The sequence below is a fragment of the Rattus norvegicus genome, chromosome 20, assembly GCF_021556685.1.
Source record: "Rattus norvegicus strain SHRSP/BbbUtx chromosome 20, alternate assembly SHRSP_T2T, whole genome shotgun sequence".
Taxonomy (NCBI): domain Eukaryota; kingdom Metazoa; phylum Chordata; class Mammalia; order Rodentia; family Muridae; genus Rattus; species Rattus norvegicus.
In genome coordinates, this window is record NC_141553.1 from 50,688,635 (window position 1) to 50,713,409 (window position 24,775).

The 24,775-nt window shown below is 45.9% G+C and overlaps 1 protein-coding gene across 3 annotated transcripts; it reads right to left on the reverse strand.

Annotated features, from left to right (window-relative positions):
• Qrsl1 (glutaminyl-tRNA amidotransferase subunit QRSL1) lies at window positions 1-24,730 on the reverse strand. 3 transcript variants are annotated; one of them, XR_015644793.1, is made up of 11 exons: window positions 24,590-24,730; window positions 19,110-19,269; window positions 18,569-18,667; window positions 17,260-17,356; window positions 10,830-10,997; window positions 7,100-7,275; window positions 6,907-7,019; window positions 4,937-5,129; window positions 4,189-4,442; window positions 2,096-2,301; window positions 1-512 (listed from the first exon to the last, which is right to left on the reverse strand). XR_015644793.1 is itself a non-coding variant. In XM_087597589.1 (11 exons), exons 5-11 carry the CDS (start codon window positions 8,088-8,090, stop codon window positions 292-294), a joined length of 1,146 nt encoding a protein of 381 aa, XP_087453715.1. In that variant the 5' UTR covers window positions 8,091-10,997; window positions 17,260-17,356; window positions 18,569-18,667; window positions 19,110-19,269; window positions 24,590-24,730; the 3' UTR covers window positions 1-291.
• Between the last annotated feature and the right edge of the window lie 45 nt (window positions 24,731-24,775).

Sequence of the window (24,775 nt, forward strand, 5' to 3'; positions counted from 1 at the left end):
TTGCATTTATAGAACATTTTAATATAGAATTTTACAATCACAATATACAATGTAAAGAATATTACAGTTAACAGCATCTCAGGGATTTGAGAACGTGATCCCCAGGACAGACGGGGTTGGCGGTGAACTTGGTCACTGACACTCTAGAGAACAGCACTTCTTGGAGTCTATCTAACTGCACGGTGGGGAGGTGGGGATTCTGTCCCGTGGCAGGGGGCTTGCCTAGCAAGCCTGAGGCCCAGGCAGGACCCCAGCCTCCTCCCACCGACCACTTGCACGTTATTCTGATCACTACTGGGTTAGAGAACCAGAAGTTAACTTTCCATTCTCAGGAACCAAGGAGCCATCGTCCATGAGGTCCTGCAGTTGAATAACAGGAAACTGTACTTGTTTTTCAAACCACTTGGCAACTGTCAGAAGCTGCTGGTCACAGAATGCCCGTCCAATTAGCTGCAGTCCTATTGGCAGCCCTTGGCTTGAGAGGGCCACAGGGACATTCACTGCTGGCAGGCCTGAGGAAGAGAAAGACACCATCAGTTCAGCCCTCCTTCCCGGTCCTTGTAAAGAAAGAGAACAGAGCTTAAAACAAACTAGGACAGCCAGGCTTAGCTCTCTGAGTTTGAGGCCAGCCTGGGTTCTAGGGCAGCCAGGGCTATGCAGATAAAACTCTGTCTGAGAAAGGCAGAAGGAGGGGAAAGCAAAAAAAGAAAAGAAAAGAATTAAAGAAAACCATGCCCAAATCCCCCAAATTATGATAAATATACCTTTACTTTTGCATCATGCCTTGTCTATATAATAATTTGTATGGAATGACTGTGCTAGTTCACACACACAGAGAAGTAATCTATCACTTCCCTAAAAGAATGTTTCAAACATGAAAGGAGTAACAAAAGGAAAACCCAGGTCCTTCAGGAACAAAGAGTAAAGAGAGTAAACAAGTGGAGCTAACACAAGTGGGCTCGTACTAGTGTTCTCAGATGTGACAATGCAACTGTGTTTAAGGAGAGTATCCTCAGATTTGTGCTAAGTTACTCAGCTGTAAAATGTCATGTCTAAAAGTTATTTTTCAAATGAGACATCGAAATACGGTGTGTGTTGGGTGGGGCTGTGGGGGAGCATGTGTAGGAAAGCAGAAGATTTCGAAGCCAGATATTAACAAGGATGGATGCAGGGAAGGGCGTACATAGTACGCATTATATTACGTTTTAATTTTATGTTTTGTTGAGATCTGTCCCCCACACCCCAAGGATAGCTGTGGCCATTTCGTCCCATGCCTGTCAGCCTTTTCATGCTGTTGCTGTGATATGCCTGCAAGTCACTGATACAGAGAAACGACTCAGAGCAGGGTCATGCTGACCACATCCCCCCATGTGTTCTCTCTGTTCTGAGCTTTGTGCATCTTAAGGAATTCATTCCTTAAGCTATGTAGGACCCATCAAGTTAAAGGTCAGTATGTCTAGAATGGCCTGAGTTAGAGCTGACCAGTGGACAGCACTGCCTGCACCTGCAAATGAGCTCACTGTGCTTTTTTTCTATAATAAGCCTATCCTGAGAAGGGACTTGTACCACAATTAGGCTCCTGAGTCCTCTCTGGGGCCCTGAATGTTCAGTCTTGGGGTGTGCATTCAATAAACTCTTCTTGTTTAACTGAGATTGGTGTTTGTGTGGTTTGTGTGGTGATTCCTGAACCTCAACAGTTTGAATATTTTGAAAATCAAACTATTGCCCACTGGTAAGAAAATGTGGGGTTGGAGAGATGGCTCAGCGGTTAAGAGCACTGACTGCTCTTCCAGAAGTCCTGAGTTCAAATCCCAGCAACCACATGGTGGCTCACAACCATCTGTAATGGGATCTGGTGCCCTCTTCTGGTGTGTCTGAAGACAGTGACAGTGTGCTCATATACATTAAAAAAAAAAAAGAAAAAAGAAAATGTGTATATACGGCATGCAGGAACCGGACACACACATACCCCTCAGGAGCTCCTGAAGGGGAGGCTGCTGCTTTTAGCAAACAGCTCTGCTAGGACCCAAACAGAAGACCAGGGAGTCTGTCTAAACCTTTGGAGAGAGCCACGGCATTCTTCGGGAATCCTCACCTGCCATGTTCACAGCCTGCGTGAAAATGTCATCCTGGGCACTGCGTGTCCTGTTGTCTTCTTTGATGAACTCCAAGTACGGCACTGCTTGAGTCAGGGTGGTGGGTGTCAGCAGGACATCCACCCCAGAGCCAAAAACATTCACGAAATCATTCACAATGAGACGCCTCACTTTCTGTGCCTTGACAAAATAATTCTCATAATTTCTGTGGAAAAAATACAGTTATCTTAAAGACTTTCTTGGTTTCTGCCTTTTTTTAATGGCGATTCTCCTGCATTAGGGTTATTAGAGAGTCACTGGGTCCTCAGCTCTATGACCAGGGGCCACTGAGACATTTTATTTGTTTATTTATTTATTCATTCACTCACTCACTGTTTTAGAGAGGGCGGGACAGGGGGGCTAAGCTGAAGTCTGAGGACAAGCAGCCAGAGTCCCCTCCTTCCTTCCACAATGTACACCTCAAGAACTATACTTGGGTCTTCAATCAGACTTGGTGGTGAGCAACTGAACCTTCTTGTTGGTCAGTCAGTGTTTTAGTTTTGAGACAGGGTCTCACTAGGTAGCATGGCTGGCCTAGAACTCACTATGTAGACCCGAGATAGTGCTGGAATTAAATGACCTGGCCACCACATCTCGCACCACCAAGATTCTTTTCCTTTGGTTTTTCAAGACAGAGTTTCTCTGTGTAGCCCTGGCTTCTTGGAACTCTATAGACCAAGGTGGCCTTGAACTCAGGGCTCTGCCTGACTCTACCTCCTAGATGCTGGCATCAAAGGCATTTACCACCATGCCTGGCTGATTTCTAATAACTTTTAAAGATGGATTTTGGTTAAAGGCACTGTTATTCTAAAAGTTTATTACTGGAATTTTATTCATAAAATTCACTACTAGATGCAATTCCACCAGAAAACCACAAAATAATACTGTCCATTTGGGATACAGTAAACCAAAGCATTTATTTTGGGGTGAGATCATGGCAATGAAGTTAAATGGGTCTCAAGGGTTTTTGTAATTTTCTATCACCACATCTCAGTCTACCTACAGTGTAAAAATGATGACTAAGTGTCCTCACATCTGTCTGAGCTGTGTCTCAGTCTATCCACAGTGTAAGGATGATGACTAAGTGTCCTCACATCTGTCTGAGCTGTGTCTCAGTCTATCTAGTGTACTGATAACGACAGTACGAAGCAGTCCTGGAAGGCAGGTTTCATCAAGAGAAGCAAAGAAAACACAGAGTGCTACAGTTTTGTATTTATGAGCAGTCCAGGAGGGCAGAATGAAATTAAAGGAAGGGTGACCAACACTATTAGCAGACTGTGGTGGAGGGGAGCAGACACAGATGTAATCATGCATCAGTAACACAGAGAGAGGGGTGAAGAAAACTCCCCAGCTGCCCCCAAAGCTGGTTAACACCTTAGGCCCCTCAAGTTAAAACTGGGCACGACAACTCCAGTCCCATTGAGAACCAAATATAAGAAGATAAAAAGTGGGCTGGAGAGATGGCTCAGCGGTTAAGAGCACTGACTGCTCTTCCAGAGGTCCTGAGTTCAATTCCCAGCAACCACATGGCGGCTCACAACCATCTGTAATTGGATCTGATGCCCTCTTCTGGTGTGCCTGAAGACAGCCACAGTGTACTTATATATAATAAATAAATAAATCAAAAAAAAAAAAAAGGTATCTGCCAGAAGATAAAAAGTGTGATTCTCCTTTTCTTGTTTTAACCCTATGGGAGTATCATGTACTCTTTCTGCACCATCTGACCAATGGCTGCACAGATACCAGAGCAGTGTGCTCCCCCACTGCTCTCCACCTACTCCCCTGTGACTCCTTTTCCTCCTGCGCACCCCAGTGACCCTCCCGTCACGCACAGGATGCCCAGTGTGTGAGGTAGGAGCTGAGGCTGAATCTGGTCAAGACTATGCGGCAGGAGCTCCTTCCCACCCCTTGGTCTTCCTGCTGCTGTTGTTTTCTTTTGTTAATAGGTGTTCATGTCCAAGGCTGGCCTTGAACTCACTCTGCAACCAATGATGACCTTCGACTTCTCATCTCACACCCCTACTTCCCAGTAATGGGCCACAGGAGCCCATACCTGTAGTAGCGATGTGGGGCCTCAGACCTGGGGCCTCAGTCATCTAGGGAAGTAGTCCACTCAGCCAGAGAGTCCTAGGCGTGACAACGTTAAGGTTTCAGAGAAGCAAAGATTCTGAAAGCAAGGGTCTTACTCTTTTAATAAGAAAAAGTTTCCCGAGAGAATTCTTCCTTTCACCACGTCATTGAACCCTTCCTGTCTGGTAGCCGCATACAGGGCTTCAGTAGACGACATATCAACAGCAGACCTGTGACCTGAGCACAGAGGTAAGCGTCACTTGAGACCGAAGGAAAAGCTTAACGGTAGAATAGCATTACGAACATTATGGATCTTAGAGCTTTCCTGTCCACGTTCTTCTTCTGTATTTGCCTTGTGACTCACTGACCACTTAGCTATGAGGACTACCCATGAGAGAAAAGAATAGCCATGGAGGAACTTTATGCTGCCCATCTGTCCATCTGCTGTCTGTCCGTCCATGCGTGTATGCATCCATGCATTCATTCGTCCGTGCACACTTTGACTGAGCTCCACCTTGTCAGACACTACACCACATGTGCTGGGCACACGGAGACAATCCCTTCAAGACTTTTCCTTCAGTGCAGAGAAACGAACATAAATAGTTATGTTGAAAACCCTAAGTTTGATACAGAACAAAACCTGATTTACTTTCCTGAGTCACTATAATAACTAGCACGTGAATCTTTCAAATGTTTGAGGTACCCCGAGCAACCAGAAGCGGCCACCTTACCGTACTGTAGCCCGTCAAATCTCGCCATATTTGATGCTACTTCTGATGTGCACAGTACATGGTAGCAGACGATGGAGTAGCAGGTGTGTGGCAGAGACACCTCAATCACTCTGGCTCCTTCAGCCTCAAAGAGGTCAGCAGCTTGGGACCAGAGAGACCGTATCTCACTTGACAATTCTGGTACTAGATATTCCTTAGAGAAAACAAAACAAAACACAGAGGCTGCAGAGTCTAGACAGACTCGTGAACATCTGTATTTGGAGATACACTAAAACTGAGAATACGGTTGGTAGGAACCTAGAGATGGGACTAGAAATGCCGGCGGCTTGCGAGCAGACATCATCGGCCAGCTGGAGCAGTGCAAAGCTTGGTGATCAGATGGGGACTCAGATCTGTCATGTTCACTATTCACCCAATGCTCTGCTGAGGTTCTCAGGGGTTCTTTCACCTTCCGCTTCCCACACTGTTACAGGGGTGTCATCATCCCTCATTTAATAGATGGGAACTACTGAAAATAGGGAAGTGAAGTAGCATTCCTAACGCTATAGCTCACGGCAACGTAGATCTAGGAGTGTGCTGGGTTCTGTCTTGTTCTTTATCGAGGGTACAGATAGTTGTCTTGATGACTCTTGACAGTCATGGGTGACATGTGGGGTGTCACCTGATGTCGTCTGTGGATGCCTTGACCACAGAGCTGTAGTGGTGAGGGGGGCTATGGCACAGGGGTGGAAGCCAGGGGTGCTATTAAACATTCTGTGATGCAAAGAGGGTCTCTCACACAGAACTTTCTAGAATAAAACATCAATGGTGCCAAAATTAAGAAACCATGTTATTCTGCAGGGTAATTTATCTTTGTAAAAGATTTCTAAACTACATTATCAGGCATGTAATTGGCTAAGGAGGTACGCACCTAGGATTTCAGCCCTGAGAGAACGAGGTAGGAGGGCACCTGAGTTGACAGTCAGTCTGGGCTCAGCACTTAAGAGCACTTGAGCTTGGCTCCCAGCACCTATATCTGGTGGCTCACCAGCATCTTTAACTCCAGCTCCAGGAATCTGATGTCTCTGTCCATGACTCATGAATATATATCCACATGCAGACACCCACACCCACATATGACTTAAGATAATAAAAAGTACTGGAAATACGACTCAGCAGTTAAGAGTACTGGATGCTCTTTCAAAGGATGTGAATTCAACTCCCAACACCCATGTCAGGCAGCTCACGACCATCTACAGCTTCAGCTCCAAGGGATCTGATGCCCTCTTATGGTTTCCAGAGGCACCAGGTACACACGGTACGGATATATGTGTACGCAAAATACCCACACACAGTTACTTTTTAAATAAATAAAATTTAAAAATCCACAAAACAGGCACACACATAGGTTTGGCTTTTATCTTTATTTACATGTATAAATGATTACTTGCTGTTATGGTAAGTATAGTCTAAATGTCAATAATAAAAATAAACCCAATAACATTCAATGGGGCCTTATAAAGGTCTGCCCGTGCCTTTTACATCAGGGATCAGCTAACTGTGATGACAGGCAAGACGCTGTAGTTTATCTACTTTTTGAGGATAAAATTTTATAGGTATACAGACATATTTCTTTATGTAAAAAAGAAATTACCAGTGTCTGCTTTTTCACTTTAACGGCCGAGTTAAAAAGCCCAGATCTACGATCTATGAAACCTAAAACGGTAACTCTTCCTTTCCAAGCACAGTCTCCAGACCCTTGTTTTACAGGATAATCAAATTTAATCCTCACAACTCTTAGGACCTGGACTCTGTCAGCCTCATTTCACAGACAGAGACACTGGGCTGGCTTGGAGGGCAGTAGTCGCAGGCTTAAGTTCACGAGGCCTGCCTGTAAAGGTAGTGGTGTAGAGATTCAAACCCACCAGGCCGCCTCCTATACCCTGCATTTGATTTGCCCGCTTTTCTGTAAAGAAACGGAAGGAAGTTACCTTCGGAATTCCGATACACAGTCCGCTCACATCCGGCGCGCTGGGAAGCGTGGTTGGCTTAACAGGGTCGTTTACTGTGGTGGAATCTTTGGGGTCATGTCCAGCCAGCACACCTGCAAGGAGAAATCCTTGTGTGTGACAGACGGATTGTTTTACGGTGAGGCTTTCAAATAACATGCAACCGCAGAAGTACCTAGCACAATCGCCGTATCGTCCACACATCTGGTAAAGATTCCCGGCACGTCCATTGAATTCACCAGGGGAATAAGGCCGTGTCGGGAAACTAAGCCATAGCTTGGTTTGAAACCAACGGTCCCGCAATGGGCAGCAGGGTTCCTGGTGGATCCGCCAGTGTCTGACCCCAGAGCCCTGGAATTCAAAGAGAACTCTTTTTAGAGAGACGACACTCTTTAATTGCATTTGGAATCTACCCTGTCAAAGTGTACTTTCCGTTAATCATAAAGAGTAATCTACACTCAGCTCCAAGGACTCATACGGTGTAGAGAAGCACAAAGACCCAGCAACAAACACTGCAGACTCGGGCTCCCGCCTGCCTCTGCCTCCCGAGTGCTGGAATTAGGGCCATGCATGCTACCCGGCCTTTCGACTCTCCTCAAAAGTATGTTCGTCTGTCTGGTTTCTGAGAGCATTATGTTATCCTAAGTTTCCATCCCTGTATGTTTGTTAGTAATCACCTCTTGCTGCCGTTAATATCATAAAAACTGAGAAATATTATATGAAATATCAAAAAATAACAAGTAACCACGAGCAGTAAGTTCTCCCATTCTAAGAGACCCAGATGCCGCCTCTTTGCCCGCCCACTTGGAGTTATGGCCAGAGATGCACTGCTGTTTACATAGGCAGTGATGTTCTCACCTAGCACGATAGCCTCTTGTGAAGCTTTGCTAATAAACAGCATTACCCACAATTCTCTGCTCACGTTTGATTTCTCTCAGGTTGCTGTCCTCCAAGTAGCAGGATAAATGAACTAAAGGTCTGTTTGCTATTATAATTTTTTAGATTTATTTATTTACTTGCTGTAAATGCATATTCTGTCTTCAGACGCACCAGAAGACGGCATTGGATCCCATGACAGATGGTTGTGAGACACCATGTGGCTGCTGGGATTTGAACTCAGGTCCTCTGGTAAAGCAGACAGTGCTCTTAACTGCTCTCCGGCCCATACATTCTTAACCTACATGATCCATCAGGTCAATTCATAGATTTACTTGTAGTGAGCTGTGGTTTAACGTCTCAGCCGCATCGCTGATGAGATTTTAAAATGTTAGTCACTCTCATCTAAAAAGAAGTATTTGTTAAATGTGCATTTTGAAAAGCTTTTCATTATCCAACAAAGTGAACGCCCATCTCACAGCCTGGGCACCCGGAGGCTATGTCTGCTAACCAGTCACAAGACGATGAATGCAGGAAGCCCAAGCAGGAAGTACCCAGAACAGTCAGATCCAGAGGACAGCCGGGGAAGGTTGCTAGAGACTGGGGGTGGGGCAGGGCTAATAGGTGCTGAGTTTCAGTTTTCCAAGATGAAAAAATATACATTTTTAGATTAATTGAAAAATTACACATGCTTATTTTATCACAACTTGAAGTGGAAATAAGTATAAATCAGACTCCACGGAGTGGCGAGGCTGAGTGCCCTGGTACCACTAGCTGGGCAACGCCGGTGGGTCTTTGCTTCGCTGAGACGGCACAGCCAAGAACCTCTCCTGGCATTCCTGTTGGCCCTGGTCGCTCCTGCTCACTAGTGCGGAGTCGAGGCCTGGCTGTCTCTGCTGGGCAGTGCCACTGCTGCAGATCAGTGTTTGCTATCCTGACTCTACCAAACAGGACTGCTGGTGTATCCATGAGGTGTTTGCAAGTGGATCGAGCTGCCACTGATGGCCTGTGAGCTGACTGCCGATTTCCAGACCACACAGAGGGAGTCGCTCCAGGGAACCTTTCTAAACAGGTCTGCTTTCCTCATAGCCTTTCTTTCCTGCAACCTCTGGTGGGTGTGGGCTACAAGGGAGGTTTAAAATGTTTAAGAACCATCATTAAAAATAAGGATCGAAAAAGTTAAAAGCTACAACAACTGAAAATTTAAACAATTATTTAAAAAGAAAGCTGTTGTATAGTACATGCTAATGCAAAATTTGAGGCATCATACAGCCATGTGATACAGAAGGAAAAACTGTCTTATTGCAGCAGCCGTAAGGGCCTGCTACATGCCATCATCCAGACACCTCTGTACATGCCTGACATCCACGCCCTAGCAAGGACTCCTCTTAACGGGAGCTGCAGGTCCTGTCCTTGTCTCACCTAAAGCCCCTGGGATAACTTCCCATACCACTCACTGCACAGCGCCCTGTCCCATTCTCCATGTGGCTCAATAATACTCCAAGAACCTCCTTAAGTAAAAACTGCAGTAAAACAAATAAATCAATGTGAGGGAGACAAAAGCAGACCTCAGTTTGGACACACCCAATCCGAAGTTACTTTTGGTTGGTGCTTCTGATCTTATATATATATATATATATATATATATATATATATGTGAATGTGTAGATGTGTATAATCTGCCATTATACTGAAAAGTAACACTGTGGACTGAGGAACAAACGTTCCTAACAATAACTTGCGCTCTATAGGAAATGCAATCTCACCAGGTCCACTTAAGCTGCAAAATCGGTCTGCTGCTTTCATAATTTTAAAAAGACACTGTCTCTCATTAGCATCTGCTGACGGCTGTGTAAAAGGGAAGCCTGCATTTCCATAGGAATTATGTGTCAAGCGCCATCTCCTCAGAGTAGGAAGGCATACACTAAGTGGGCTGATGAAGGCAGGAAACCTCACTTGCTCCTGCACTTGGAACGTGTCAGACGCTCATGAATATTAACATGGGGCTCGAGCAGTCCAGAGATAAACGGAATGGCTTTTCTTCTTAACCAGACTTCAGGAGTGGGAAGGGAGAGCTGAGGGACAGCCCCACAGCTCTAAGACATGTAAATAACTCACTGGTTGCAATGCTTGTGAAGAGCGAGTAGCTTCGGTGGATAATTAAAGAGGGGAATACATGCATATTACATCACTGAGGAAACTCGCTGAACTTACTTAAACGAAGACTGGTAAGTAAACATTCACTAATCTGCAGGTGGTTACGAGACGTTTGACAGGCCTGACACAGGCGTCTGCCCTCTGCCCTCAGGAGCTGGAGCCAGAGGATTAGAGGTTTGAGGCTACAACAGAGACCACACTTCAGATACCCGCTCTCCCGAGGAGACGAGATGCTTTTAAAAGTGGGCCTTAAAACATGGCTGCTGGTTCTTATCAATGCGTAACAGAGAATCGGCTCCTAAAGCGGCTGGAGAGCTCAGATTGGTAAGACACTGCCAGTCGCAGATTTATGGAAACTCTATTTTAAATATCCTACTGATTCTCACACCACAAGGGGATTTTCTTTTCCTTTAGAGATTTTCTGAAGGATAAATCACCACGATCAGCTCAGCAACAGTGAACTAAAGCAGTCGGCATTTGCATAGCGAATGGATGCCAGAATAAATTATTAAAAAATAAGATTGATGAAGTCCACTCACGTTCAATGTTTTGTCTGGTGAGATCCATGAGGCCATGTTTTAAAATAACCAGAGATTGTAGGAGCACATTTTAAACGTCATTTTAACTTAAGTTTTAATGTACAAAGTTCACATGGCAGGCTAAAGTTGAGTACCCTTGGCGGTTCAATATACCTTTGAACACAAACAGCTCACCCAAAAGAAATACAGGGACCAGGGTCTGAATTCCAGTGTCACTGGGTTTTGCATGTAGTTTGACCATGTGTACCTAGGCGGGGCTTACAGAAAGCAGCCTACGCAGAGCACGTGACCGCTGCCTGGGCGGGGCTTAACGCACAGACCAAAGCATCTTACGCAAAGCACGTGAACGCAGCCACAGCCGCTGCGCTGCCGCCCGAGCTTCCTCCAGTTATCAGCCAGTGTGAATCCTCCTGTGCATCCTGCCGGCTTCTTTCTCTGTACTGCTTTGAATACGTCCAGGGGTTTTTAACTGGTCCAAACACGCCATCTGTGCTTCCAGATCTGAGGTGGAGAAGCAAAGCCGAGCCTTAGAGAAACGTCATTTATGTCCCCAGGGATGCTCATGGAACATCCCTCAGCCTGCTGTAGCTTGAGCTGGAGGACCCGAGACCACTCACTCACAGCAAAGGGGGGTGGCACAGGAAGTAAGTCTATGCCGGAAGTGAGGAATGCTAGAGTGAAACCTGTCTCAAAAACCAAGAGCAGGGATGAAGAGATGGCTTGGCGTGTGAGATGGCTTGCTGTGCACATATAAGCAAGGCAGACACGGCCATATGCCGGCCACCTCAGCATTCTGGGTAGGGTGAGCATGGACAGGCAGACCCCGGGACCTTGCTGGTTAGCTAGGCTGGTCTAAAGGACAAACTTGAGGTTCACTAAAGATCCCGTCTCAAGGTGTCATGACTGAGTATGTTAGAGAAAGACATCTACTGTGCCTCTGCATGTCTGCATGTGGTGCAAGGGTGCATGTATTGCTGTGCATACATAGCACAGAGAGAGGGAGAGACGGGGAGAGGGAGAGACACCAAACAACCACAAAATATGTGTGTGTGTGTGTGTGTGTGTGTGTGTGTGTCTAGTATCCTGGTCCTTTTCTCTAAATATTTAAAGATTTATTTAGCGTGGACTTCCTAAGAATAAAGACATTCGGTTATACAGTCACAGTATATTTATCAATCATTACAAAATTAATACTGTAGAACTAGAGTTTTTAAAAGGTTACTCATTGTCAGAGTCTGGATGTGCAGGGCCGGACGTACCTGAGGGAGAGCCAGAGATAGGACTTGCCAAACCAGCTATCAGCCCCAAGGACACTGACCATCCGTAGCCACCCCCTCCCCTTCCTTCACCCCCCTGAGTGAGATGAGCCACCCTACCTGCCTGCCGAGCTGCTAGAGAGCACGTACTCCTTGCTGATGTAATTTCGCGCCGAAAGTAACTGTGCACCATTTGAATTGACCAATCATGTGTACCCGCGAGAATGCCCCTAACCTCCCCTATATAAACCCCCGAGTTTGGAAGCTCGGGGTCGATTCCTCTGTCTCCTGTGTGAGATACGTGTCGACCCGGGATCCCGCTAAGACCTGGGATCTCGTTAATAAAGCTACCTCTTGCTGTTACATCAAGAATGGCTACTTGTGGGGCTGGGGATTTAGCTCAGCGGTAGAGCGCTTACCTAGGAAGCGCAAGGCCCTGGGTTCGGTCCCCAGCTCCGAAAAAAAGAACCAAAAAAAAAAAAAAGAATGGCTACTTGTGATTCCTGGGGGCACCCCACCCCGCGATCAGAGCGAGAGATTTTGACAGCTGGGTTTAATACTTTATAGCAGTTTATGTGCTTCCAGGATTAAGTTCAGAGTAAGTCTTATGTTTAGTTATCATTCTCTCTCTCTTTTCTTTTCTACTTCAATGTTTTAATTAGATGATACTAATTATATGTAATAGTGGGCTTCATTATGACATACATGTATATACTGTACCTAGATTATATTCACAATGATCCCTTCTCCTTTATTTAATGATTTATTTTTAAGTTAGCCCTTGCTCTGCAGTCCAGGCTGACCTCCATCCTTTAGCAAGAAAAGACAATGGGTTATTTCCAGTTTGGGTTATAGATGAAGTCACTAAAGATGGTTTGAAAGGTCCTATACAGCACTGTGTACAGACAGAAGCCCTCCCTATCTTGTGGATGAATATGTAGGATGGAATCTATTGGGCCACATGGTAGGCAAGAGTCAAGCCATAAGAAACGAGTAGCCAGGTACAGTGGTACCCACTGAAGTCCTAACACTGGGAGGCCAGCCTGTGCTAGAGACCTTGTTTCCCACAGCTGATCATTTGCACTGCACTGTGGAGGCAGTACGAGTTCTCTCCACCTTGTCAGTGGGCCATCCTGATAAATGTATACATCTTACATGGTTGCAATTTCATTTCCTGACAGTTATTGACATTTTCACTATTTTTTATATTAATCATGTCATCTTTGATGAAATGCCTGTTTAAATATTTGTCCATTAAAAACAAAACAAAACAAAACAGAGAACTAGGAATGGCTCGGTAGTTCAGCGTGCTCCCTACTCTTCCAGAGGACTGACGCTCAGTTCCCAGCATCCATCCCAGGCATTGCATAACCATCTATAACTCCAGCTCTAGGAGATCCTGCTTCCTCTTCTGGGCACCATGGTTACCCCCAGACATATGGCATACACACACACAATAAATCTTAAAAAAGAATTCTGAAGGGTTTGGTCCCTGGTATGTCCATCCACCATGCTCCAAGGGATGGCCCCACTCTCAGTATACAGCATCGCAAACTGGACTCAATGGCTAATTAAAGACAAAGAAAGAAGAGAGAAGTTGGGTAGGGAGGAAAGTAGGGGTGGATCTTGACCTGAGAGGATTTAGGGAGAGGAATGAGGCATGAATACGATCAAAGCACATTGTAAGAAGTTCTCAAAGAGAAAAATCTGAAGTCCCTTTCCAATAAGAAGGACTGAGCAGCACAGTAGGGGGAGCGCTGCAGAGAGCAGAGTGCGGGGCGCAGAGCGCGGAGCGCATAGTGCAGAGTACTGCAGAGCGCAGAGCGCTGCTTCCTAGAGACAACCCAAGAATCAGCTCGGGTTCCGAAGCAAGACTCACACAGTTGGGCACTAGAATTTCACTTCAATGTTCCCATCTCTCCCTCAGAGTAGGGCATTCAGTTGTTCAGTGAATGAAAATGTGTCACATTCCTGCTATGTGACAGAAACCAGAACGCACTGATTTGGCAGGCACCAAGTCGTCAAAACTGCATCTGGCCAGGGGTGGGAGTCAGGTATGGACCAAACGTTCACCATCCAGGTCCAGAGCCTGGCTGTGTGCTCAGGAATCTGGGACAGAGGAGTGTGGCCACGCAGTTTGGAACACAGGAAAATAGTGTCACCCTCCACCTCATGAAAGCCTGTGCCACTTGTATCCCAAATGTGTCATCTCAGGCAAAGCCATGTATCGTACCTTAAAAAAAAAATCAAAATGGGAAAGGCTCACTGAGTAAGAGTACACACACACACATTCATATTTATGGTATCTATCTATCTATCTATCTATCTATCTATCTATCTATCTATCTATCTATCTATCTATCTATCTTTGTTTGTTTTTGAGGCTGGGTCTCTCAGTGTGGCCCTGGCTGTCCTGGAATTCACTCTGTAGACCAGGCTGGCCTTGAACGCAGAGATCCTCTGCGTCCCGAGTGCTGGAATTAAAGGAGTGCACCACCACACCAAGTAAAGTTGTATACATTTGACTAACAAGTTTCTGATTTCATTGTTTTAGCCTTTGCACTCTTTGGCCTCATACCATGGATTGCTTTCACGCATCTTTCTGTTTTCATGAAATGACCTCAGTAGAATGCTTCCTAGTTAGACCTGCTACACACTTCTGTGTTGTTGTTGGTTAGGATTTTCCAGCTGCCTACACAGGTAATGGTGCGCCCTCCGAGAATCACGTTGGAGACATGGCGAGATGTACTAAGACATACTAAGTGTGCTTTTTCCTCTTTGGCCAGGTCAATTTTGATCAGCTGAGAAAAGAAAACATCCTAAAAACCCACGCTTATGTTTACTTTCATGGATGGCTCATGAAGCATGTATCTACGGAGAACTCGGAGATCACAATCGACGTGGTGGTCAAGGGCTGTTTCTACAAAACTGGAACGCTGACTTATCATTGTATAATCATTATGAACCAGCATTATAAACGTGAAAAGAATTATAGAGTGGGAAAAACCTGAAGTCCCTTTGCTGACTGACTGACGACCCCCACCCTGGCAGGTATGAGGAACAAGGCCAGGCTATGTGTTTTACATCTGCCTCCTCCGCACACCTTGGTTGTCTATCTGTATATATACTGAAGCTGCAGTTACAGGTGTCCCCGGGTCATTTACTCGCTGAGGTGGCCGGGAACTGAACTCGGAACCTCTACAAGAGTATAAGCGCTGGGCCATCTCTCCACCTCCTACTCACACTTCTTCAACACCGCACTGACCATCGTAACTGGCTCAATAAGGCAAAATGCAGATAGTAAACAATAAAAACTGTCTCTGCTATCTACACAAAATGTAAATATCAATTAGAACAGATGAACCTGGACAAGCTGATATGATAGGTCCAAAGAGAAAAGCCAATTATATTTTTATGCACTTGCTATGAACAATTAGAAACTGATAAACCACAGCATAAGATAAGTCACGGACTGCAATGTGGCTCAGTGGGCGAAGCCTGGGGTCAATCTGCAGTTATCCGTGTGGTGGGAGAAAAGCTCAGACTCCCAGAGTTGTCGTCTGAATGCTACCTGTGCGTGGCCAATTCCTCAAAGCAAATGAATAATTGTAACTAAAAAACATAAGTCACATAAGCCCAGAGAAGGTTTACATTGGGAAATCTTAAAAGTATTCCTGAAAAAAAAAAAAGAAACAAAAGCCTCGAGCAGTGCACACTCAGGATGTGTGTGAACTAGAAGACACAGCTGCCAGTTCAAAACTTACACGGCAAACAGGGCTGTGGTGTGTTCAGTGACTTCGCAAAGGCGCACAGTGAGAGGCCGACACAGGCCCGCTTGTGTGTGTTTGCAGGGAACAAGGACAAGCTTGTCCTGTGTAAACAGTGCTTCACCTTATTCAAAAACCTTCAACAACATGGGTGGCATCGCTCAGCAGAGGAGCTAAATCTGTAAAGCGAGGAGAAAACCCGCCATTTTGGTTTGGATAAGGACTACTGGGAGCATCATAGAAGCATAAATCATGAAAGAAAAAACGGTGAGATGGAGTTTATCAAAGTTAATTTTTTTTCTGACTCTTTGAAAAGCACAGTCTGTATGATGGGCAACACTGATTATCAACTTGACGGGATCTAGGATTAATGAGACAGGCTGACTCCATGACAGGCTTCAAATTGGCCTAAATCTGTTTCCAAGAACTGGACAAGCCCAGACAAGTCCAGGCCTCGGAATCTGCCCGGACACTTGGCCTGAGGCACGGACAGTGGTTCAGCAGCGGTTTCCAGACCTCCCCAGCAAAGATTCTGCAATGTCCCTAGAGAGAAAGTCAATGACAGGGGTCACCTACCCCTCCCCTAATGAGCTTTAAATTAGGCCTTCGAGCTCACTTTGCAGTCTCTCCATCTTGGGATGGAGACCCCAGCATGCTGGGCTTCTGCAGAATAAAACACTCTGCATTTACACTGTTTGAGTCCAGGTATCATTCTTTGGTGAGTCATGGACCCTTATGGGGTGCCTCTCCGAGTGTCTAGACTGGGTGAACTGAGGTAGGAGGACACCGACTGTGGGGCACAGTCTTGAACCATGCCATGGCCAGGGCCCCTGACAAGGAAGGAGAGCTGGCTGAACAGCGGCATTCAGGCTCCCTGCTTCCTGACTGCACGGCCGATTAGACCAGGGCCTCAAGATCCCGCCCCATGTCTTCCAGCCGGGTGGGCTCCCTGAACCCCTAAGACAAAGAAGCCCTTGGGATCAGTCATGTGCATTACAGCAACGCAAAAAGCAACCAATACAGACAGAGAACGAAAAGATAAACTAAAGACCAAGAACAGATTTGCAAACTCCATCTATCTGATAGCAGACTTGGGTCCAGGATATATGAAAGAACTCTTCTAACTCAGTAAATACGCCACTTTACAGAAGCCTGGGACAAACTCCACTCAAGAGTCAGAAATGCAAACAGGCTTGTAGGAAGACACTTAACGCCCCTTCACCAGGGAAGCACATTCTAGAGCCCAAACAACATCCCCATGTTGTCAGACAACTGAGCATGACCTCTTACTACGGGGACCAAGACTCTGGCCTCAGAGACGTCAAGAAACGGATGGAGACCTGGCTTAGTCAGCAGTTGAGAGCTTGGGGAGTGGGGCTGACCTCTGCTGCCCACCTATCAGCCCATGTGCTATCCCCTCACCTATCTATGTGCCATCCCCTCACCTATCTGCCCATGTGCCATCCCCTCACCTATCTATGTGCCATCCCCTCACCTATCTGCCCATGTGCCATCCCCTCACCTATCCATGTGCCATCCCCTCACCTATCCATGTGCCATCCCCTCACCTATCTGTCCATGTACCATTCACTTACACAGACACACACGGAAATAAAAATAATTCAAGCAAACATCTTACAAAGGATCCTCAAGAGATCCCTTGCTACCTTTGGGTATCTACATGCAACAGGATTGAGGGCAGAGCTATTAAATAAGAAGAGGAAAACTTCATTTACTTACCCCATGGCAAACTCATCCAGATTTGTTTTCCCCATGAGCAGCGCTCCCTGATCCAACAGCCTCTGAACGACTGTGGCATTGTAAGGCGGTAAATAACCTAAAGAACGGTATTTTATTATGTGAGAGAGCGCAACGGATAGGAAGCTTGGTTTTAACCTTCAATTAAGCCACTGTCATTAGAGCATAAGCTATTCCTAATTTAAACAGCAGGGTGTGCGTCCTTCTAAGAGTTAACTCTTCCTCTGCCGACTCTGCCGGTCACAGATGCTCGTTACGCCATTCACTGTTTATAATCTGAAACACCGACTTAAAGTGTACTATAAAATGCTGGACGGCAAGGCAGACCTAAGTCATTTGACTCCATATATTATGCTCAACGTTTTCTTCTTCTTTTAGTGTTATGTCATGCAGTAATTTTTATGAGTTTTGGTTAGAAATAGGCCCTCATGCCCTCAGGAGGCAGAGGCAAAAGGACCTCTCTGATTTTGAGGCCAGTCTGAATAACAGCAAATTCAGGCCAGTCAGGGCTACATGAGACATGGTTCTCCTCTTCCTCTTCCTCCTCCTCCTCCTCTTCCTCCATGACCACCACCACCAGCACCACCACCACCTCCATCACCACCTACAGACCGAAACAAACCCAAACCCCTCTAGCCTATATTCTGAAACACTCAACGAGGACTCATAGCACATTGCTTTGGTGGGCAGTGTTCTGAGTAGCTTTTCTTTCTCCTCTCATTTTCCCCACTAGGATCCAAATATTTTGGTAAACATTTTTGTTTTCAGCCTGATAGGTTAAAGAATAAAACTAAGGATGACCACACAGTTCTAAGAGACGGTGAGCAGACGCTGATGGATTTTCAGTGTCTACAGGAGCCTGCCAGGACCAAGTCCTCTTGAAAAGGCTCCTACACTTCATAAACAGTACTCATTGACGGGCCAGCCATGGCCTAAAGACTCTGCAATGAGTAAGCAGTGGGAAAGCAATGAATGACCTCAGTGCTTCCCCCAGGGCTGTAATTAAGCTCTGGTTGTCTTGAAGTATCAGAATGCTTTTAAAGATTTTATATATTTTATGTACTTGAGTACACTGTCACTATCCTTAGACACACCAGAAGAGGGCATCAGATCTCATTACAGATGGTCCTGAGCCACCATGTGGGTGCTGGGAGTTGAACTCAGGACCTCTGGAAGAGAAGTCAGTGCTCCTACCACTGAGCCATCTCTCCAGCCGCCAGTATTTCTTTAAGTGTGAAAAACACCCATCTTTTAAATAAAAGTATGAATGTTGTAATCAGTTAGACTTTACCTTTTAACATATTTGATGCACATGTTGTCTCAATGCCGGACGTGCTGAAGTTGTCTTTTACAGCAACAGGGATTCCATCCAAATCTCCAAGAGACTGACCTGCGTTTAAAAGCCACAGGGGGATGGAAAGATGGCTCAGTACGTCAGTGTTAGCACAACCTGCCCTGCACTGAGATTCCAGCATGGCCACATGACATATGGCTGCCTGTAACCTCAGCACTGTGAGAGGTGAGGACAGTGGCTGCTCCGGCTCACTGGCCATAAGGGGGAGAGTGACAGACCAGGGCACCACACAGACACAGACACACACAGATGCACAGACGCATGCACGCAGAGAGCAAGAGAGCACCAGAGGAATGAGACTTCAGAAGTCACATTTACACGGGAAATTGTTACACGTAGGCACTGTATAGCACTTAGATTAAGTAGCTCAGGATGTGTTCGTTAACCGAGGGCACTGTTTAAGTTTAAACCTTACTTACTGACAGCCACAGCCCTTGAGAAGATCACTGCAATGTAGTTGGACAGAATTTACATTTACCTTGCTTGTACCTTTTCTCCGATTCTTCAGCTTGCTTTAAAGCCACCTCTTCTGAAACGGTAATGTAAGCATTTAGGTACTTGGTTTTCTTGATGAGGGAGAGACATTTCTTGCAGAGCTCTGTTGGTGTAATGTGGCCCTGCTTCAGGGCTGAAGAAACCTACAGGAAGGAGAATTCAAAAACGCGTTTACCGATTCTGTGCAATGTTCAATTCTGGGAAAGTCCAAATCTTGTGTCAAGGGAGCAATCGACAGAACGCAGTGAGGCTTGGGTTCAAATTCTAGAGACCACGCACAGCCTATACTCAGGCAGGGCGGTGAGCAAAGGGCAGCACTGACCAGCAGAGGATGGGAAGGGTGGGGAGCACCTTCCCCTTCCTTGGCTACTTTTGTTTCTAAGTGGGCTTGGGTGAGCAATGGTTTAGGTGAGCCCATGTAGACCCGAAGCAGCACTTAATATCTCCCGGGGATTCTGATGAGACACATCAGGTGTTCAGAAAAAAAGGCACGTATATATGACGGACATACACACATAGTACCCTTTATAAACCGAGACTTTCTGTCCTTTCTTATGCATTAAGAAAGCTGGTGGACAAAGCGCTAAAATGCATGAGAAGCAGAGTTGCAGAGACAGCCCAACAATGAAGAGCTCATAGTGCTCTTGCAGAAGACTCGTTTGGTTCCCAGCACCCATACTGGGTGGATCCCAAGCACCTGTAACTCCAAGTCAGGGGAAATAATGCCTCTGTCCTCCCAAGCACCTGCACTCGTATGAACACACCCACATATAGACACAACAGATGCACGCATGCGCATGTGCGCACACACACTGACTCACACACACACACAAACACTCAAAAATAATAAAATCACACCTTTAAAAAAATGCATGAGAAAACGTGGCATGATGGTGCACGACTTTAATCCCAGCACTCAGGAGGCAGAGGCAGGTCGATCTCTGTGAGTTCAAGGCCAGCCTGGTCTACAAAATGATCTAGTATAGTCAGGGCTACACAGAAAAACTGTCCTGACAAACAAAACAACACCCCACCCCCCAAAAAACACCCCAAAACAAAACAAAAAGTCTGAGAAGTGACCAGGCTTGTTACCTGTGCCCTGAGAGGAAATGGGCATTACTTGGCACGAGCTTCTGGAGGTAAGAACAATAGGTAGTTGCTGGTCAGAAAAGGACTTTCTTTGCGAATGACATGCAGACACCTTGACTAACCACCTGCTGCGTGAGCTCAGGGACAAGGGGGTCTGGAAAGGAGTAATACTTAATGAGTAGTCACCAAGCACCAGGTACTGTTGGGCTGTCTCATTAAGTCAAGAACAGTTAGTGTTATTACCTTTCTTGGACAGATGAAGAAACTGAATCTCAGAGGCTGTCATTTGTGCAAAGCCACACAATACGGGACAGGGTGACTCTGTAATATACTCTCCTTACCAGTGCTACGTCTACTCTTGTGGAAGAGTTTGTCCCCCTGTTGACTGAGTTCCCATGTCTCGCAGGTATAAAGCCACAGGCGTTTGCAGTTAGGGGAAGAGTCCACAGATGATGGGCTTTGGGCTTCTAAACACACTGTCCAAGCAATGACATTCTCGGGGCTGAGTTTCAGGAACAGTGTGGAGAGGAGGTTTTGGAGAGGCCTCTGGTGTTCATGGACAAGGAAAAAGGCCTTTTACAGAGAGGCTGCAAGAGAGGTCCGGGGACGGGATGGGCGGTGAGGAAGAAATTCAGGGACAAGAGAAGTCTGCCGCAGGCTTTATAGTAAAAGAAATGCTTCAGAAGTGAGGAGCTGGGGGGCGACAAGCAAGAACAGTGTGCTCTAAACCATGGAGGGTGGGAAGAGAGGGGACAGGGAAGACCTAGAGCAAGCACACGCAACCCCTGAGTTCAGTTTCTTCATTTGTCCAAGAAAGTTAATAATGCCTAACTTCATGAATTAATGACAGGAACCAACCAACCACACGGTGGACGGGCAGGTCCATCCCAAGGGAAGCTGTACCAGTGAAGACTCTGGCCGTCTGACTAAGATGTCACCGGCATGCAGAAGTGTGAGTGGGGCAGCCGGCAGGGGGCCCCTTCCTGCAGCGGTGCTGTCCTTCCTTAGGGCTGTTTTTAGGGACCCTCAATGTGAGGAATCAGGACGGGAATTGGAAAGAGAAGTGAGACAAAGATGCAGTGAGACAAAGATGCTCGTGAGATGGAACGGCCTGGGCATGGAGTATGAGGTGCAGAATGGAGAGCCCTCCTGGGGCAGAACAGCTATGCCACATCTAAGATAAAAATGTCAGCTTACAGCATTCTCACTAAGCAGTGTCCTCTCCTGGAGCTTCTCTGCTGATGGTAGTGGGCTTCCTGGTTCTGCCCGTACCTCTCTACCCTGCACTATCCCTGGTTCTGCTCTCTCTACCCTGTACTAGAGAGTTCATGGGGAGGGAGGGATAGGCGTGTGTCCTCTTGGTCCTCTTCATCTCTTTCCCCTTCTCTCAAAAAACCCCAGGTCTTCTGCAGCATGCCTTCTCAGAGCGACACCCTCCCCTTTTCCTCCTCTGAGACTCCAGTCAGGCACTGCCTTTCATGGCACCTACATGACAGTTACTGCTGTCACTGTTGTCACCCTGGTCCACGACCTGCTTCAAATTTATAGCTGGTTGATGGCTCATGCCTGCAATTCTAGCACTGGGAGGGAAAGCAAGAGTACTTGGAATTTAAGGACAATTTCAACTAAAGAGTAAGTACGGGACCAGCCTGGGCAATAGGAGACCCTGTCTTAAAACAAAGCAAATAAAATTACCACCTCCCCCCCCCCCCCCAAATCCTGTAGAATGCTAGCTGGCCTCTCCATTCCCTGACCTTACTTCACACGAATGGTTCCCATGTTACTCCAGTTACCACTTACTTGGTTGTAGCCATTCTCCATGATCTAAAATCTCCTAGATCTCAGTTCTAGCCATCCCACATCTGTTCCCCTTTTACCTCATTTACTGTGCACACAGCCAGCAATGCAGTAAAGGACACCAGCCTCATAACCGTGAGGAAGTGGATTCCCCATTCCTTTTAGAGAACAAATTTAGCAAGGATAGCCTGGGCTACATAACAAGATTCTGCCTCAAAAAAAAACAAACAAAACCGAAACAAAAAAAAACCGATAAATTTGTTTTTTCACTAACAGTATGATTTGTGTAAAGGCTATTCCCAGTTGTCAGCTTGACTGTATCCGATATGCCACATGCACTGTAGGATTTTACATATAGCTCACATACAATGTATGGTAATTTTATATATAAATTAACATTTATACATATTAAATTAACATATATGTCACCTTTCTTACTTATATATCATTATATATCACAAAAATATTAGCACATGTGCATATATACACACATATGCATACACACGTTAATTTAATATATATGCACACACATGTGTACATATATGTTAAGTTAGTATCGATGTATCACTGAAATGGTGCCAGCTGAGAAAGAAGAGACTTCTCAAATCTCCATTTGGAAGGGAAAGGGAGAAGGTAGGCAGGACACTCAATACTAAGTTACCAGGGTCTACCCAGAGACCACATTAAGCCATATACTCTGAGCTTTAATCACACAGATCTCTCTAATTGAGTCCAGAGGGGGAACCAGCTCAAGTTTTAACTAAGACCCCGGGTTATTCTGAGTGGGCAAGCAAGACTGTTGTGAAGCTTGAGAGAGTTTGGCCTCAAACAAAAGCAGGTGTGCCATGTTAAAGCAAGACTGTGAATTAAGGCAGGGACAGGAAGTCGACAGAACAGACTATAGGGCTTCGTGAGTCGATGGACACAGAGACTGAAGAGCAGTGTACAGACCCGCTGGTAACATGCGTGCTTCTGGGTTTGTTCTGGGCTCGGTGCAATGGCGCCTTTGTTTGGTTTAGCGTGTTCTGGGCGATTGGAAGAGCCCTCCAGAAGGCTCTCACAGATAAGAACCTCGGCAGGGCTTCCTAAGCTTTTCCCACTCACAATCCTTTTCTGCCAGACAAGCTTGGCAAAGCACAGGTACACTGAGAAACAAAGTCGGCATGCAAGACATTTATTGCTAAATCATAAAGAATTTGATTTTAGAACAATTCTCCAGAGGCTAAACGCTGGCTGCTCTTCTGGAGGCCCTGAGTTCAATTTCCAGCACCCATAAGGCAGCTCTCAACCACCTAGACTATAGTGGCACGGGATCTGATATACTCTTGTGGGTGTGCAGACATACATGCAGTCAAAATACCCATATACAATAAGTAAATAAATAGATATTTAAAAAATTCTTTGGTATACATAATTTTGCTCTTAAAGATGATAGTAAATCTGCATACCAATGGATGCATAGACTCATAGACTTACTTATTTTAAAATAAGGAATTAAATCCTGGCTGCAGGTTGCTTCAATGTTGTTCCCTTTTTCAGTTTACCAATATTTTGATTTGCTATATCAGTGCCGAGAACACCACTTTGCATAAGTATGTTGTATGAAATAGTAGGAGCATGTATAGAGCCATACTGGGAAAAGCTGAATAACCTCACATCGAACTTATTTAATAACTTTTGAATGAAACTCAAGTCGATAACTCAAGCAGCCATTTTCAGTATCAAGCACCTTAATGCAATAGAACCCAGAGAAACACAAATTTCACACTTAGGGTACGGACGCGCTGAGGAATGATTTAGGAAAATATTAAAAGGTTTTGTCCTCTGCAATTAAACAATTATGTTTCCACAAGTGTAGAAAGGTTGCACATATGTTAAATCCTAACACAGAACACCCTCGATTCTGAGTTGAGATGTTTCAGGCATTTGCTGGGTAGTGCACACATACTGCTCTGAACCTCGCGCAGAGAAGTCGTGAGGGAGCAACATTGGGTGCTGTCAGAAACATCTTGAATTCACAACGCGTTTGCCCACTGTCTCTAAGAAACATCCCCTTTCCCCTTTTAAACTGCTGTCAAATTTTCTCCTACATTTGTGGTTGCGACCTATTGCTTAAATAGGGGTTAAAACATGATGTGTAGAAACCCTAGTTGTTCGGCCGTGTTTTTCCTTTGTTTTTTTTTTTTTTAAGCCATAATTTATTTATTTATTTATTTTTTGGCCATCATTTTTTTGGTTTGTTTGAAATTTGCATGCTATAAAATCGCCCGGTCCCTAAGCGAGCACAGCAGCGACAGGCTTGAAATGGCTTGTCTGAGAAACCGTTCCCAAATCGCGCGGGAGGGATGCAATTCCACTCCACGGCTCGGGGGGTTCAACAATTTCTCTTGACGTGGCTGACTCCTGGGAATTGATAGAGGGTGTACGTAAGAGCCTAGGTTCGAATCCCACTTCCCACTCAGGAATGTAGGCGGCCAGGCGGAGCGAGCAGTGCGGGGTGACCCGGGGCGACCTTGAACTTCCAAGTCCTCCAGTGTCTCCGCCCTCCCTGATCCACTCCTGGCCACGTCCACTCACTTCTCGGAGAGTCCGGCCCAGCATAGTCCTCTGAGTCAGCCCAGTACCACAGGATCCCAGAGCAGAGGAAGAAGTCAACGTCGGTCACCGGCGTTACATGGGCGCAGACATCTTGGATCCTCACGCCCCCTCCTCAACAACGAGCGCCTCGATTGGTCGATTTCCAGGATGCGGAAATGATCCCTG